This window comes from Orycteropus afer, unplaced genomic scaffold (assembly GCF_000298275.1).
Source record: "Orycteropus afer afer isolate SDZICR_OR568_19922 unplaced genomic scaffold, OryAfe1.0 scaffold00371, whole genome shotgun sequence".
NCBI lineage: Eukaryota > Metazoa > Chordata > Mammalia > Tubulidentata > Orycteropodidae > Orycteropus > Orycteropus afer.
The window spans coordinates 667,550-680,021 of record NW_006921958.1 but is presented as its reverse complement, the minus strand read 5'-3'; the positions used below and the strand labels follow the sequence as shown (position 1 = coordinate 680,021).

General features: G+C 47.6%; 1 protein-coding gene across 1 annotated transcript in view; it reads left to right on the top strand.

Moving 5' to 3' along the window:
* The first annotated feature begins 753 nt into the window (after positions 1-753).
* Positions 754-12,472, top strand: part of TRAF3 (TNF receptor associated factor 3) — a 47,489-nt gene continuing 35,770 nt past the window's right edge. Inside the window, exons 1-3 of the mRNA XM_007953111.2 lie at positions 754-998; positions 2,814-2,865; positions 6,605-6,709. Of these exons, the coding sequence (XP_007951302.1) occupies positions 754-998; positions 2,814-2,865; positions 6,605-6,709 (402 nt within the window). The remainder of the gene's footprint in view (positions 999-2,813; positions 2,866-6,604; positions 6,710-12,472) is intronic.

Genomic DNA, 12,472 nt, shown 5'->3' with positions numbered 1-12,472 from the left:
GCCGACTCCACCCAGTGAAGGTGACTAGCAGGGCATCAGCAGCCACCCACTGGGAGGACCTTGTCGCCATGTGCTTGAGGAGTGCCTGCGTGGAGAGGGCAGGGGCCCCTGTCCACTGCTGCTCCGCCCTCCCTCTGCCAGCCCTGAGGCCGTGACCATGAGCCTCCACCTTCTCATGGGCCACTGGAGGCCGGCTCCTGGTGCACACCTGTCTGAGCATCATCAAGAGAGTGTTGGAAAGCGCTGAGTCCACACAGCCCTTCTGTAAAGCTTAGGTTAATGACAAGAATGACGAGGGTGAGGGAAGGCATGCACGTGTGTGCAGAACCGTGTGGTACCTGGAAGCCACCTCTCGGTGAGCAGTGCTGCTGACAGTGTGGGGGAAGGGCCTGGAAGGCTGCATTCTTCAGTCCCACAATGAGGCAGCCAGGAGATGGTGTTGGCTGTGGGCAGCCACTTCTTCAGCCAAGATCGAGGAGTGATCATGCACCTTGAAGTGACATTCTAGAGGATTTTGAAGACACAGTTCAAAACGTGCGCTTCAGAAGGTTTTTAAATGGCCAGGTAGCAGCAGTGTCTGCATAAAGGGGAGGTGGGAGCACACCAGTGCGCCTTGCTCCCGTTACACGTTCAAGTCAGGGAGGAGTCGGATGTGACACGTCACCGGCAGGGAGCATCTTGCAGGCAGATGACCTGGTGGCATCTCACTCACTTGTTGATATGTTTCCTCCTGCAGAAGTTCTCCTTCCCAAGATGGAGTCCAGTAAAAAGATGGACTCCCCCGGCCCCCTGCAGACCAACCCCCTGCTAAAGCTGACTTCTGACCGCAGTGCAGGGGCAGCCGTGTTCGTCCCCGAGCAAGGGGGCTACAAGGAGAGGTTTGTGAAGGCCGTGGAGGACAAGTACAAGTGTGAGAAGTGCCGCCTGGTCCTGTGCAACCCAAGGCAGACGGAGTGTGGACACCGGTTCTGTGAGACCTGCATGGCCGCCCTGCTGAGGTGGGTCCTGGTGGCCGCCCCGGCGTCCCCACTGCCCTCGTCGACCCCGTGCTCGCTCATCTGTCTAAAAACTTTTACCAGTTGAATGCTCTGAGAGGTCTGTGAATGAAATGTTCAGGGTGTGCTTGTGCAGTTAGGAGAACTTAGTAAAGTCCATGTGAGTGTGTGGAGGCTCCTGGGAGCCCGGTGGGGAGGAACTGGATGGGGGGCAGGGGAAGGAGGTGGGAGGGCCAGAGGCAGCTCCTCATGGGGCACCTGGGCCTTCCACCTGCCCCTGGCTCTCCTCAGCACCTCACTTCCTCCTCTGCCTTGTCCTGCACATGCCAGGGACCCTTAGGTCTAAGGATACAAAAGATTTAATATGACTATCAAATTAGCATAAGATTTATACTGCCAGCCAACTAGTTGCCAGGGAGCTGAGTCTGACAACATGGGTCAGAGAACTGCACTCCACAGGGCTTCCAGTGGGTCATTTCTCAGTAAATTGTCAGGCCTCTCTTCCAGCTTGCTTCTGCATGGACTTGAACTTCTGTCCTTTTGGTTAGCAGCCAAGCACATACTACCTAAACCAACCCAGTGCCATTAAGTTGACTCCATCCCATAGTGACCCCATAGGACAGAGTAGAACTACCGCATAGGGTTTCCAAGGCTGTAATCTTTTCAGAAGCAGACTGACACATCTTTCTCCCATGGAGCAGCTGGTGGATTTGAACCACTGAACTTTCCATTAATTGCTGAGCACTTTAACCACTGTGCCCCCAGGGCTCCTTTGGTCCATCCTACTAGAGTCTAAATAGATAAGATTTTCTTTTAAAAGCAGTTAATTTCCTACCCCATGAGCCCTCATCCCCTCATCCTGGCTTGCCAGGCCTTGTGGAGTTGAGCCCTACTCTACCCACAGCCCCTCGACACAGATGCTGCCTTCTGCTGCTCGAGCTCAGCTAGCTGCCCACCCCCGAGGTGCTCTTAGGCTGGGCAGGGTGGTGGCCATGGAGACGGCAAGTGCTCACATCTCGTTTTGATTTCTGATCTCTGGGAGGTGGTTTCCAGGCACAGGGTGGAATGGGGTGAGAACCAAGTGCAGACAAGGGCAGCTTGTGGGGAGGAGCAGGTTGTGCCCTGAGTTTGGGTACAAGAGTGACACCGGAGACTAGTGGTTTCTCTAAACAGGACCAGCTTCACGTTAGTGGATTGTTTATAGTCTGTGGAATTGCATTAGTGTTTTAATAGACAGTGAAGGAAAATAGCTTGTGGGTAAAGTGTTGGCTGGTTTTAAAACTAACAACATGTCTGAGCCCATCCACATATAGCTTGTTTTGGTTCTGAAATCAAATTTCACTTTTATTTTAATTGGAAGGGGCTTTCCAAGTGGGACTGAGCTAGACCGTACAGCTTACAAACTTCCTTTTGAAAAGTCACCTTCATTGTTGTTGTTACTGCAGCCCCTTTTCTCCTGGGGCTTCATACTTAAACCAGCTCCACCATGGGGCAGTGGCGAAGGCATTCAGCCACTAACCAAAAGGTTGATGATTTTAACCCACAAGCTGCTCCATGGGAGAAAGCTGAGGCAGTCTGCTTTTGTAACGATTTTCAGCCTTGGAAACCCCATGGAGTGGTTCTACTCAGTCAGAATTGACTTAATGGCAGTGGGTTTGGTTTTGGTTTTGGCCTATGGGAGCTCTGGCTGCTGCTATAAGCTTCACGTAGTGAACTTGGCCATAAACTTCAGCTGAGTACCGAGTAGGGTGATGATCTAGTGAGTTCAGATGAGAAACAGGCTCATACTCTCATGTGTCCATTGTGTCTTCTCCTCAGCTCTGCCAGTCCGAAGTGTACTGCGTGTCAAGAGAGTGTCGTTAAAGATAAGGTACTCTTGCTTCTCAGAAACGGTTCTGTTGCGTGTTGTAAGGTGGGTGATGTTCTCACACGGTATGCATTCCGTTCCTGGCACTGTGACCTCACCAAAGTGTTGGTGGTCAACCACGTACAGCAAGAGGCCATAGATGCATGGGGGTCAAGGCCACAGTAGGTTAGGCCACTCCCCAGTTCTGGGACCTTGGGCAGGTTACATCTCCCTCCCCTGGGAGTCTGTGTCTACACCTGTAATGACAACATGCCACCTCATAGACTGAAGGGACACTTGTGTGTGTGGAGGGAGGAGTCGGTATCAGGTGAGTGCTGGCCCACGCCTGGCCCTGGGAACACCCCTGTGGTCGGAGCCACTGCTGCTCTTGGGGTCTTTACCCCCAGATCGCTTGTGCTTCACTATAGACTGGGTTCTACTCTCAGAAAGCGCTCTCACTGGGCTGTCAGACCTGTGCTGACTGGTGGTGTTGACTCAGATTCACTCTTTCCCTGCCCCCTGTTCAGTATGTCACAGTCATTAGACGTGTGACGTTTCAGCCCCTTACGTACATGCATGTACACACACCTGCAGGCACCCACACAGACATACATACCCACATGCGTGCATACAGGTACACATACACACACATACGTGAGTGTGCACATGTCACACATATACACAGGTGTGCACACATATATATGCACACACCTGCTCACATGCATGTACACATGCACTGATTCAAGCTCCTGGGTATGACTGCAGATTCTCAGAGCACAGAGTACCTTTCCGGCTTGCCTGCTCAGTTTCCCATCGGGGTTCCTAATCCCTCACAGGTGGTCAGTGAGTGCTGCTAAATCCTGCCAGGTTACCATTGAGTTTGAAACGGTTCATTCTTAAAGTACTTAAAATATCAATAAAAATATGTGTGCTCTTGATGTTTTGATTAATGACCCTACCAGGTTTTTAATGTAGGTCATTACATTTTGCAGTATAATTCTTGCCCCCAGCTTCTCCTGAATCAAGCACTTTCCAGACTGGGTTTGTTCATTAGCACAGGCCAAGTGAGTGTGATGAGGTGGGGGCACCTGGTCTGACAGCTCAGCCTGGAGTCAGTCAGCTTCCAGGAACCTTTCCTTCTGTGGCAGTTAGCTGTCGGTACAGGTTTCTGTTACTAACAGAGGGAATTGTTTTTAAGGAAAAGAAGTCACTCAGCTCTACTCAAGTGTGAGTGAGAGAAGATGGAAACAGTGGACTGAGGTGGTTTTTAGTGTCTCTGCCTGGTGTCAGAGCTGCTAACTCTTCTTCAGAAGTGATGGCGTTGACAGCTGAGGAGTGTTTTCACTTTCTGTGGAGGAATTGTAGATGAGAGTCACGGAAGCAGCGGTCCCCACGTGCAGTGTGGCTGTCACACTCCCAGGCCTGCTAGAGCGGGGCCACAGGGGGGCGTTCTGTGGAGGAATTGTAGATGAGAGTGACGGAAGCAGCGGTCCCCACGTGCAGTGTGGCTGTCACACTCCCAGGCCTCCTAGAGCGGGGCCACAGGGGGGCGTTCTGTGGAGGAATTGTAGATGAGAGTGACGGAAGCAGCGGGTCCCCACGTGCAGTGTGGCTGTCACACTCCCAGGCCTCCTAGAGCAGGGCCACAGGGGGGCAAGGCCCTGTGGAGCCCTGGGCTTCTTACCTATAAAATGGACCCCATATTCCGAGGTCCTTTTTGGCTCTGAAATTCCGTGCTCTCATTATTTGGGTGTTAAGTCCACAGTGTTCATACCCATAAAGTCAAACACAAATGACTTGAAGAGCACAGTGGTGTGGAAGGAAGCATATTTCTTACTGGTTAAAAATGTCTGTCTGGTTGCCTCTGGTGCGTTAAGTAATGACGTTTTACAGAAGTCATGTTTGTGAAGGATTAGGCTCAACTCCCGATTCCTCTGTGCTTAACTCTTGGCGACTGTTGACTCTCTTTGTTAAAAAAATTTTTATTGTGATTTGGGTGAAAGTTTACAGAGCAAATTCATTTTTCATGTGGTGGTTCATGCACATTTTGTCTCATGACATTGACTGCAGTGCCCTCCAGTGTAACAGCTCTCTTCCCACTTCCCCCCTGTAGTTACCTCTTCCCTGTGTCCTGCCCTCGTGTGCACTCCCACCCCCTGAGCTGTCTCCTTGTGCAAACACTGCCCTTCTGTTCTCCCATCATTGATCGTTCTAGGGAGTGTATATACCTGATGTAAATGTTCACCTCATATGTGTCTGTCTTTTGTTTGGCTGGAAGCCACAGGAGTGAGTTCAGTTCCAGATTTGAAGGGTGACCAGGGGCCACCATAGTCTCAGGGGTCTCACTAGGCTCTGTTAGACCATTAAACCTTGTCTCTCTCTCTTTTTTTTTTTTTCAATGATTTTGAGTTTTGTTCCACGTTGTTCTCCTACTCTGTCTACGATCTCCTGCACTGATCCCTTTCTAAGGTATCAGTTGACCGCAGTAGCCAGGTACCACCTAGTTCTTCTGGTCTCATGGTCATATAAGCTGAGGATTGTCTAGTCTGGTAGTCCCTTGGACTAATTGTTTCCATGCATCTTTGGTTTTCTTCTTTTTTGCTCTGGACAAGGAGAGATTCATCATATCTAGATGGCTGCTTGCAAGCTCTTAAGACCCCAGTCACTACTCACCGGAGTAAGATGTAGAACAATGTTTTTGTGTAGTATGTTATGCCAATTGAGCTTGATGTTTCCTGCGACCATGTTCCCAAGCCCACACGTCCAACTGCTCATTCCCTGCGGGTAGCTGGCTGTGGCCAAGACACCAGACCCTTGTCGTTTGTCAGCTCTACTATACGCAGACACTTTTACAGCACATACAAATACACATGTAGGAACATTGTCTGCCAGCCCTATACATGGTCCTGGGCACTGCTCCCTGCCTCGACACGTGACTCTGTCTCTTTGCCTGTGGAGCTGAGAAAGGACTACTTGCTCCCTGTCTGTTTCTCCCTCTGCCGTAACGTGTTAACAGGTAGGAGTTTGTTAGAAATGCCAGAGGGCTGAAGGCTGTAGCCTGTGTTGTTAGAGTGTTTCCTAGTGTAAGTGGAAGTATGTTCTCTAAGGGAACAATACAATCAGGAAGGAAGATTTTCATTTTCGTTTTCATCTATTATTAGATTAACTCTAGTGTTTTGTTTTTCTGTAATGGGCTTCTGCCTCCTTTTTTTTGGCAAAAGATGAGCAGTCAACAACTGCTCATGAGCAGTTATCATAGCCGCATGGGTTACAGTGAGTATGTTACGGTCATTCATAAAACAAAGCCTCCTGGTAGCGGCTCTGGTTCCCCAGCAAGCACCCTACAAGGGCGACGGCTGCAGCAGGCTCTTTCCTGTCCTTGGGGAGGAAGTGCCTTCCCACCTGTGTGCCCATGACCCTGCCCTTGCAGACACGGCCCTGCCAGGCCCTTGGCTTGAGATCCACCACAGTTAATCTCAAGGGTCTGACTCCTCTGAAACGACCTTCAGTTACTCAGTTTACCTGTTCCTCCGTTGGCTTGTCTAATGGAAGGTGGTGGTTACAGTCATCTGTTTAAATTGTGCCTGTTGGTGGGGCAGCACCTCATCCTCCTTGTGGCAATTAAGACGACCCTCCCTGCTTCCTGAGGGCCACTCCAGAGCTGCTCTCCTCATTTTTTTAAGTGGTTTTACCTCGTCCAGAGTAGCAGCATGTGGCGATTAAAACATATTAATCCTCTAAACTAACCTTCTTTCCCTTTCAGGTGTTTAAGGATAATTGCTGCAAGAGAGAGATCCTGGCACTTCAGATCTTTTGTCGGAATGAAAGCCGCGGCTGTGCAGAGCAGCTGGCGCTGGGGCATCTGCTGGTAGGTGGCACTGTGGGCTAACCCTGAGAGCTGCGGCTCCCGGCCGTGCTCAGCCCAGGGGCTATGTCAGTTTCATATGGCTTCCAAGACCATGTGTACATTAATCTTTAGAACACCACCAGATATGAAACGTGTTAGAATTACTCGGGTAGGAAATGTCATTTTTATGACGCTGTAATCTACTGCCTTAAAGAATTACCTCAGTTTGTGAGCAGCAAGAATCAGGATCAGTGCACAGCTGGTTCCTATGAGCTCAAGCATAACCCCGCCCCCAGCCTTTCCGGCACTTGTGACACCAGGTGCTCCCTTCACAGCCCTCTCTACTTCTCTGCTGGGTTTGGTAATTCGTGGCATTGACCACACACAACTCATGAACTGTGTTTAAAGTTAAGAGGTTCATTAAGGAAGGAAGAGGCTGTGACTAGGGTCAGGCTCAGGAAGCACATAGACGGAGTTCAGAAGGCTCCCCTGTGGAGGGAGCACGTCCCTTCCTTCTTCAGTGCAGGGGAACTTCCGGCAGGACAGCTCTCTGGGCCCCTCTCAGGCAGGCACTCCTCCCTGCCTTCGGTCTGCCCGTCAGCAACCTTTCCACTGCTAACCAGCCCAGCACGTGGCCAGTGCAACAGCCTGTTCAGCTGCTGCTCTCCTGGTGCTGTTAGTGCTGTCTAGTTGGTTCCAACTTGTAGCGACCCGTGTGCAACAGAAGGGAACACTACCCGGTCCTGTGCCGTCCTCACAGCCATCGCTTAGCTGGAGCCCATCATTGGCAGTCACCGTGTCAGTCCATCTTGTTGAGGGCCTTCCCCTTTTCACTGACCCTCTACCTTACCAAGCATGATATTCTTCTACGGAGGTTGGTCCCTTCTGATAACATGACCCAAGTATGTGAGATGGGATCTGCCCATTCTTGATTTTAAGAAACATTCCAGCTGTACTTCTTCCAAGTACTTCTTCTGGCAGTCCCTCGTACATTCAATGTTCTTCGCCAGCACCGCAATTCAAAGGCACCGACTCTTGTGCGGTGCAAAAACAACAAGGCGGCCTCATATTCTGACCTCCTAGAACCCCACGGGAGGAAGGCAGACTCACCATCAACAGCCCAAGGCCTATTCCTGCGAGGCCAGACATGCTGCCTCCCTCCAGCCTTTTCACCAACTGTTCCTCCCAAAGCACCCACCACCTCTCTCCTGGGTTCAATAATTCACTGCAGTGGCCACACAGAACTCACAGATTATGAGGTTTATTAGGGAAGCACCAGGCTACAATTTGAGTTCAGGAAAAATGCTCAGTCTCTCTCCCAGCCCACTGTCTCTCAGCCAAGTCTCTCACAGTCTCTCCCCCAGCAGTGCATGTCCCTCGGTGTCTTACTCAGCAACACGTGTCTCTTGCGTCTCTTTCCCAGCAGCACATGTCTCTTACCAGGGCGTGTGTCTTTTTCAGCAGCACGTCTTCCTCAACCAGTAGTCAGAGAGAGTTCTGCCTCTAGGAGGCCTCCTTTTGAGCCCGGCAGGGTGGTCAAACTAGCCAATCATAGCCTCAGAACTCTAAGCACATGAGAGAGAGTGGGCACCTCCCAGAACATTGTTTTGTGCCACTCCCAACAGAAATACTCCAGGTGGACAACTTTAGCAATCAGGAGCTCCTCAGTTGCTCATAGAAAATCCCACCTTGGAGTTTACAAAGACTTACGGGTAGAAAAGCCACACTAAGTAATTTACTACACCACTAAGTAATTTACACATCACTGTCCAGCTTTCACAAGCATATGAGGCTATTGAAAATATCATGGCTTAAGTCAGGTGCACCTTAGTCTTCAAAGTGACGTCTTTGCTCTATAACACTTGAAAGAGCTCTTTTGCAGCAGATTTGCCCGATGTAATATGACATCTGATTTCTTTCTTTTTTTTTTTCCTTTTAGTAGTCCATGGTACATTCGATGTTCTTTGGCAACACTACCATTTAAGCACATCGTTTCTTCTGTTGTATTCCTTATTCATTGTGCAGCTGTCAACAAATATGAGCCTGTTGAAAAGACCGTGGCTTGAGTGAGGTGCAAGACCCAAGACGTCTTCAAAGTAACATCTTTGCTCTTACACACTTTGTTGTTGTTGTGGGTATTATGTGCTGTCGAGTCGGACCTGACTCATAGCAACCCCTCCTTGGGTTTCCGAGGCAGTATCACTACGGAAGTAGATTGCCCCATCTTCCTTCTGAGGAGTGGCTGGTGGGTTTGAACCGCCAGCCTCCTGGTTAGCAGTCAAGTGCCTTAGGCACTATGCTACGAGAGCTCCCCTTACACACTTGAAAGAGGTCTTTTGCAGCAGATTTGCCCAATGTAGTAAGTCATCCGATTTCTTGATTGCTGCTTCCATAGGCATTGACTGTAGATCCAAGTAAAATGAAATCCTTGACAACTTCAATCTTTTCAGCAGTTATCATGATGCTACTTATTGGTCTAGTTGTCAGGATTTTTGTTTTCTTGATGTTAAGGTGTAATCCATACCAATGGCTATAGTCTTTGATCTTCATCAGTTAGTGCTTCAAGTCCTCTTCACTTTCAGCAAGCAGGGTTGTGTCATCTGCATATCACAGATTGTTAATGAATCTTCCTGCAGTCCTGATACTGCATTCTTCATATAGTCCACCTTCTTGGATTATTTGCTCACCATGTAGGCTGAATAACTATGGTGAAGGGATACAGCCCTTGACACCACCCTTTCCTGAGTTTAAACCATGCAGTATCCCCTTGTTCAGTTTGAATGACTGCCTCTTGTTCTATGTATAGGCCCTTCATGAGCACAATTAAATGTTCTGGAATTCCCGTTCTTGGCAATGTTATCCATAATTTGTTATGATCCACACAGCCTTTGCATAGTCACTAAAACACAAGCAAACATTTTTCTTCTATTCTTTGCTTTCAGCAGTGATATCCCTCGTCCCATGTCCTCTCCTGAATCTGGCTCAAATTTCTGGCAGTTCCCTCTTGATGTACTGCTGCAACCGTGTTTTAATTATTTTCAGCACAGTTTTATTTGCATGTGCTATTAACGCTACTGTTTGATAATTTCTGCTTTCTGTTGGATCACCTCTTTGGAACGGGCATAGATATGGACCTCTCTCAGTTGATTGGTCAGGCAGCTGTCTTACAAATTTCTTGGCATAAGTGAGTGCTTCTAGGGCTGCATCTGTTTCTTGAAACATCTCGATAGGTATTTTGTCAATTCCTGGAGCCTTGTTTCTTGCCAGTGAAGCTTGGACTTCTTCCTTTAATACCATCGGTTCTTGATCATACGCTGCCTCCTGAAATGGTTGAACACTGACCAACTCTTTCTGGTACAGTGACTCTGTATATATTTACCTTCTTGTTTTGATACTTCCTGTTCAATGTTTTGCCCAGAGAACCCTTCAGTATTGCAAGTTGAGGCTTGATTTTCCCTTCAGTTCCTTCACCTTGAGAAATGGCAGGTGTGTTCTCCCCTTTGATTTCCTAGCTCCAGCTCTTTGTGCGTTTCATGATACTTTACCTTGCCTTCTTGAGCTGCCCTTTGAAATCTGTTCTGCTATTTTACTTCATTTCTTCCATTTGTTTTAGCTACTCTCTGTCCAAGAGCAAATTTCAGAGTCACTTCTGAGATCGACTTCAGTGTTTTCTTTCTTCCCTGTCTTTTTAATGACCTTATGCATTCTTCATGTGTGATGTTCTTGATGTCATCCAACAACTTGTGTAGTCTTCGCACGTTGATTGATATTCAAGGAGTCAAATCTGTTCTTCAGATTGCCTCTCAATTCAGGTGGGATATACTCAAGGTCATATTTTGGCTCTTGTGGACTTAATTTTGATTTTCTTCACCTTCCACTTAAACTTGCTATGAGCAGTGGATGGTGTGTTCACCAGTCTGCTCCTGGCCTTGTTCTGACTGATGAGATGCTGGGCTTCCCTGTTGCCTCTGTCCATAGATGTAGTTGATTGGACTCGTGGGTATTCTTCCTGGTGATGTTCACCTGGATAGCCACCATTTATGTTGTTGGAAAAAGGCATTTGCAATGAATAAGTCATTGGTCTTGCAAAATTCTATCATGCAATCTCTGGTGTTCTTTCTATCACCAAGAACATTATTTTCGAACTACTGACACTTGTTTGTTCCCAACTTTTGCATTCCTATCCTCAGTAATTATCCATGCATCTTTGTTGCATATTTGGTGAATTTCAGACTGCAGAAGTTGGTAAAAACCATCAATTTCTTCAAGTTTGGCTTTCATGGTTTATGTACAAATTTGAATAATAGTGTGATCTGAATTGAATTGTGTCCCCCTAAAATTTGTGTCAACTTGGTTGGGCCATGATTCTCAGTGGTTTAAAAGTTAACGACATCGATTTCTTGACTGCTGCTTCCATGGGTGTTGATTGTGGATCCAGGTAAAATGCGATCCCTGACAACTTCCGTCTTTTCCTCATTTATCATGCTATTGCTTATTGGTCCAGTTGTGAGGATTTCTGTTTTCTTTATGTTGAGGTTAATCCACACTGCAGACTGTAGTCTTTGATCTTCATCAGTAAGTGCTTCAAGTCCTCTTCATCTTCAGTAAGCAAGGTTGTGTCATCTGCATATCACAGGTTGTTAATGAGTCTTCCTCCAGTCCTGGTGCCATGTTCTTCTTCATATAGTCCAGCTTCTTGAATTATTTGCTCAGCATACAGATCGAATATATATGGTGAAAGGCTATATAACCCTGATGCACATCTTTCATGATATTAAGCCATGTAGTATCCCCTTGTTCTGTTTGAATGACTGCCTATTGGTCTGTGGACAGGTTCCTCATGAGCACAGTTTAAGTGTTCTGGAATTTCTGTTCTTTGCAATATTATCCATAATTATGATGCACACAGTCGAAAGCCTTTGCATAGCCAGTAAAACATAGGTAAATATCCTTCTGGTATTCTTTGCTTTCTGCCAAGATCCATCTGACATCAGCAATGATACCCTTCGTTCCGTGTCCTCTTCTGAGTCCAGCTTGCATTTCTGGAAGTTCCCTGTCAATATACTGCTACAACCATTTTTGAATAATCTTCAGCAAGGTTTTACCTGTGGGTGATATTAAAGATAGTGTTAGATAATTTCCACATTCTGTGGGATCATCTTTCTTTTGAACATGCACAGGTAGCAGTCTGTGGAGTCAGTTGACCAGCCAGCTGTGTTCCCTCTTTCTTGGCGTAGATGAGTAGGTGCCTCCAGCACTGCATCTGTTCGTTGAAACATCTCAGTGGGCATCGGTTATTCCACCAGTTCCTGGAGCCTTGTTTTTCTCCAATTCCTGGAGTGCGACTTGGACTTCTTTCTTCAAAACCGTTGGTTCTTGATCATATGCCACCTCCTGAAATGGTTGATTGTCAACCAGTTCTTTTTGGTACAGTGGCTCTGTGTATTCCTTCCATCTTCTTTTGATGTTTCCTGAATCATTCAATATTTTGCCCATAGAATCTTTCAGAACTGTAACTCGAGACTTGAATTTTTTCTTTCAGCTTGAGAAATGCTGAATGTGTTCTCTTTCGGTTTTCTAACTCCAGGTGTTTATACATTTCATTATAATAATTGACTTTGTCTTCTCAAGCTGCCCTTTGAAATCTGTTCAGCTCTTTTATCTGGTCATTTCTTCCATTTGCTTCATCTACCCTGCCTAGGAGCTCTGGTAGCATAGTGCCTAAGGCACTTGACTGCTCACCAGAAGGCTGGCGGTTCAAACCCACCAGCCACTCCTCGGAAG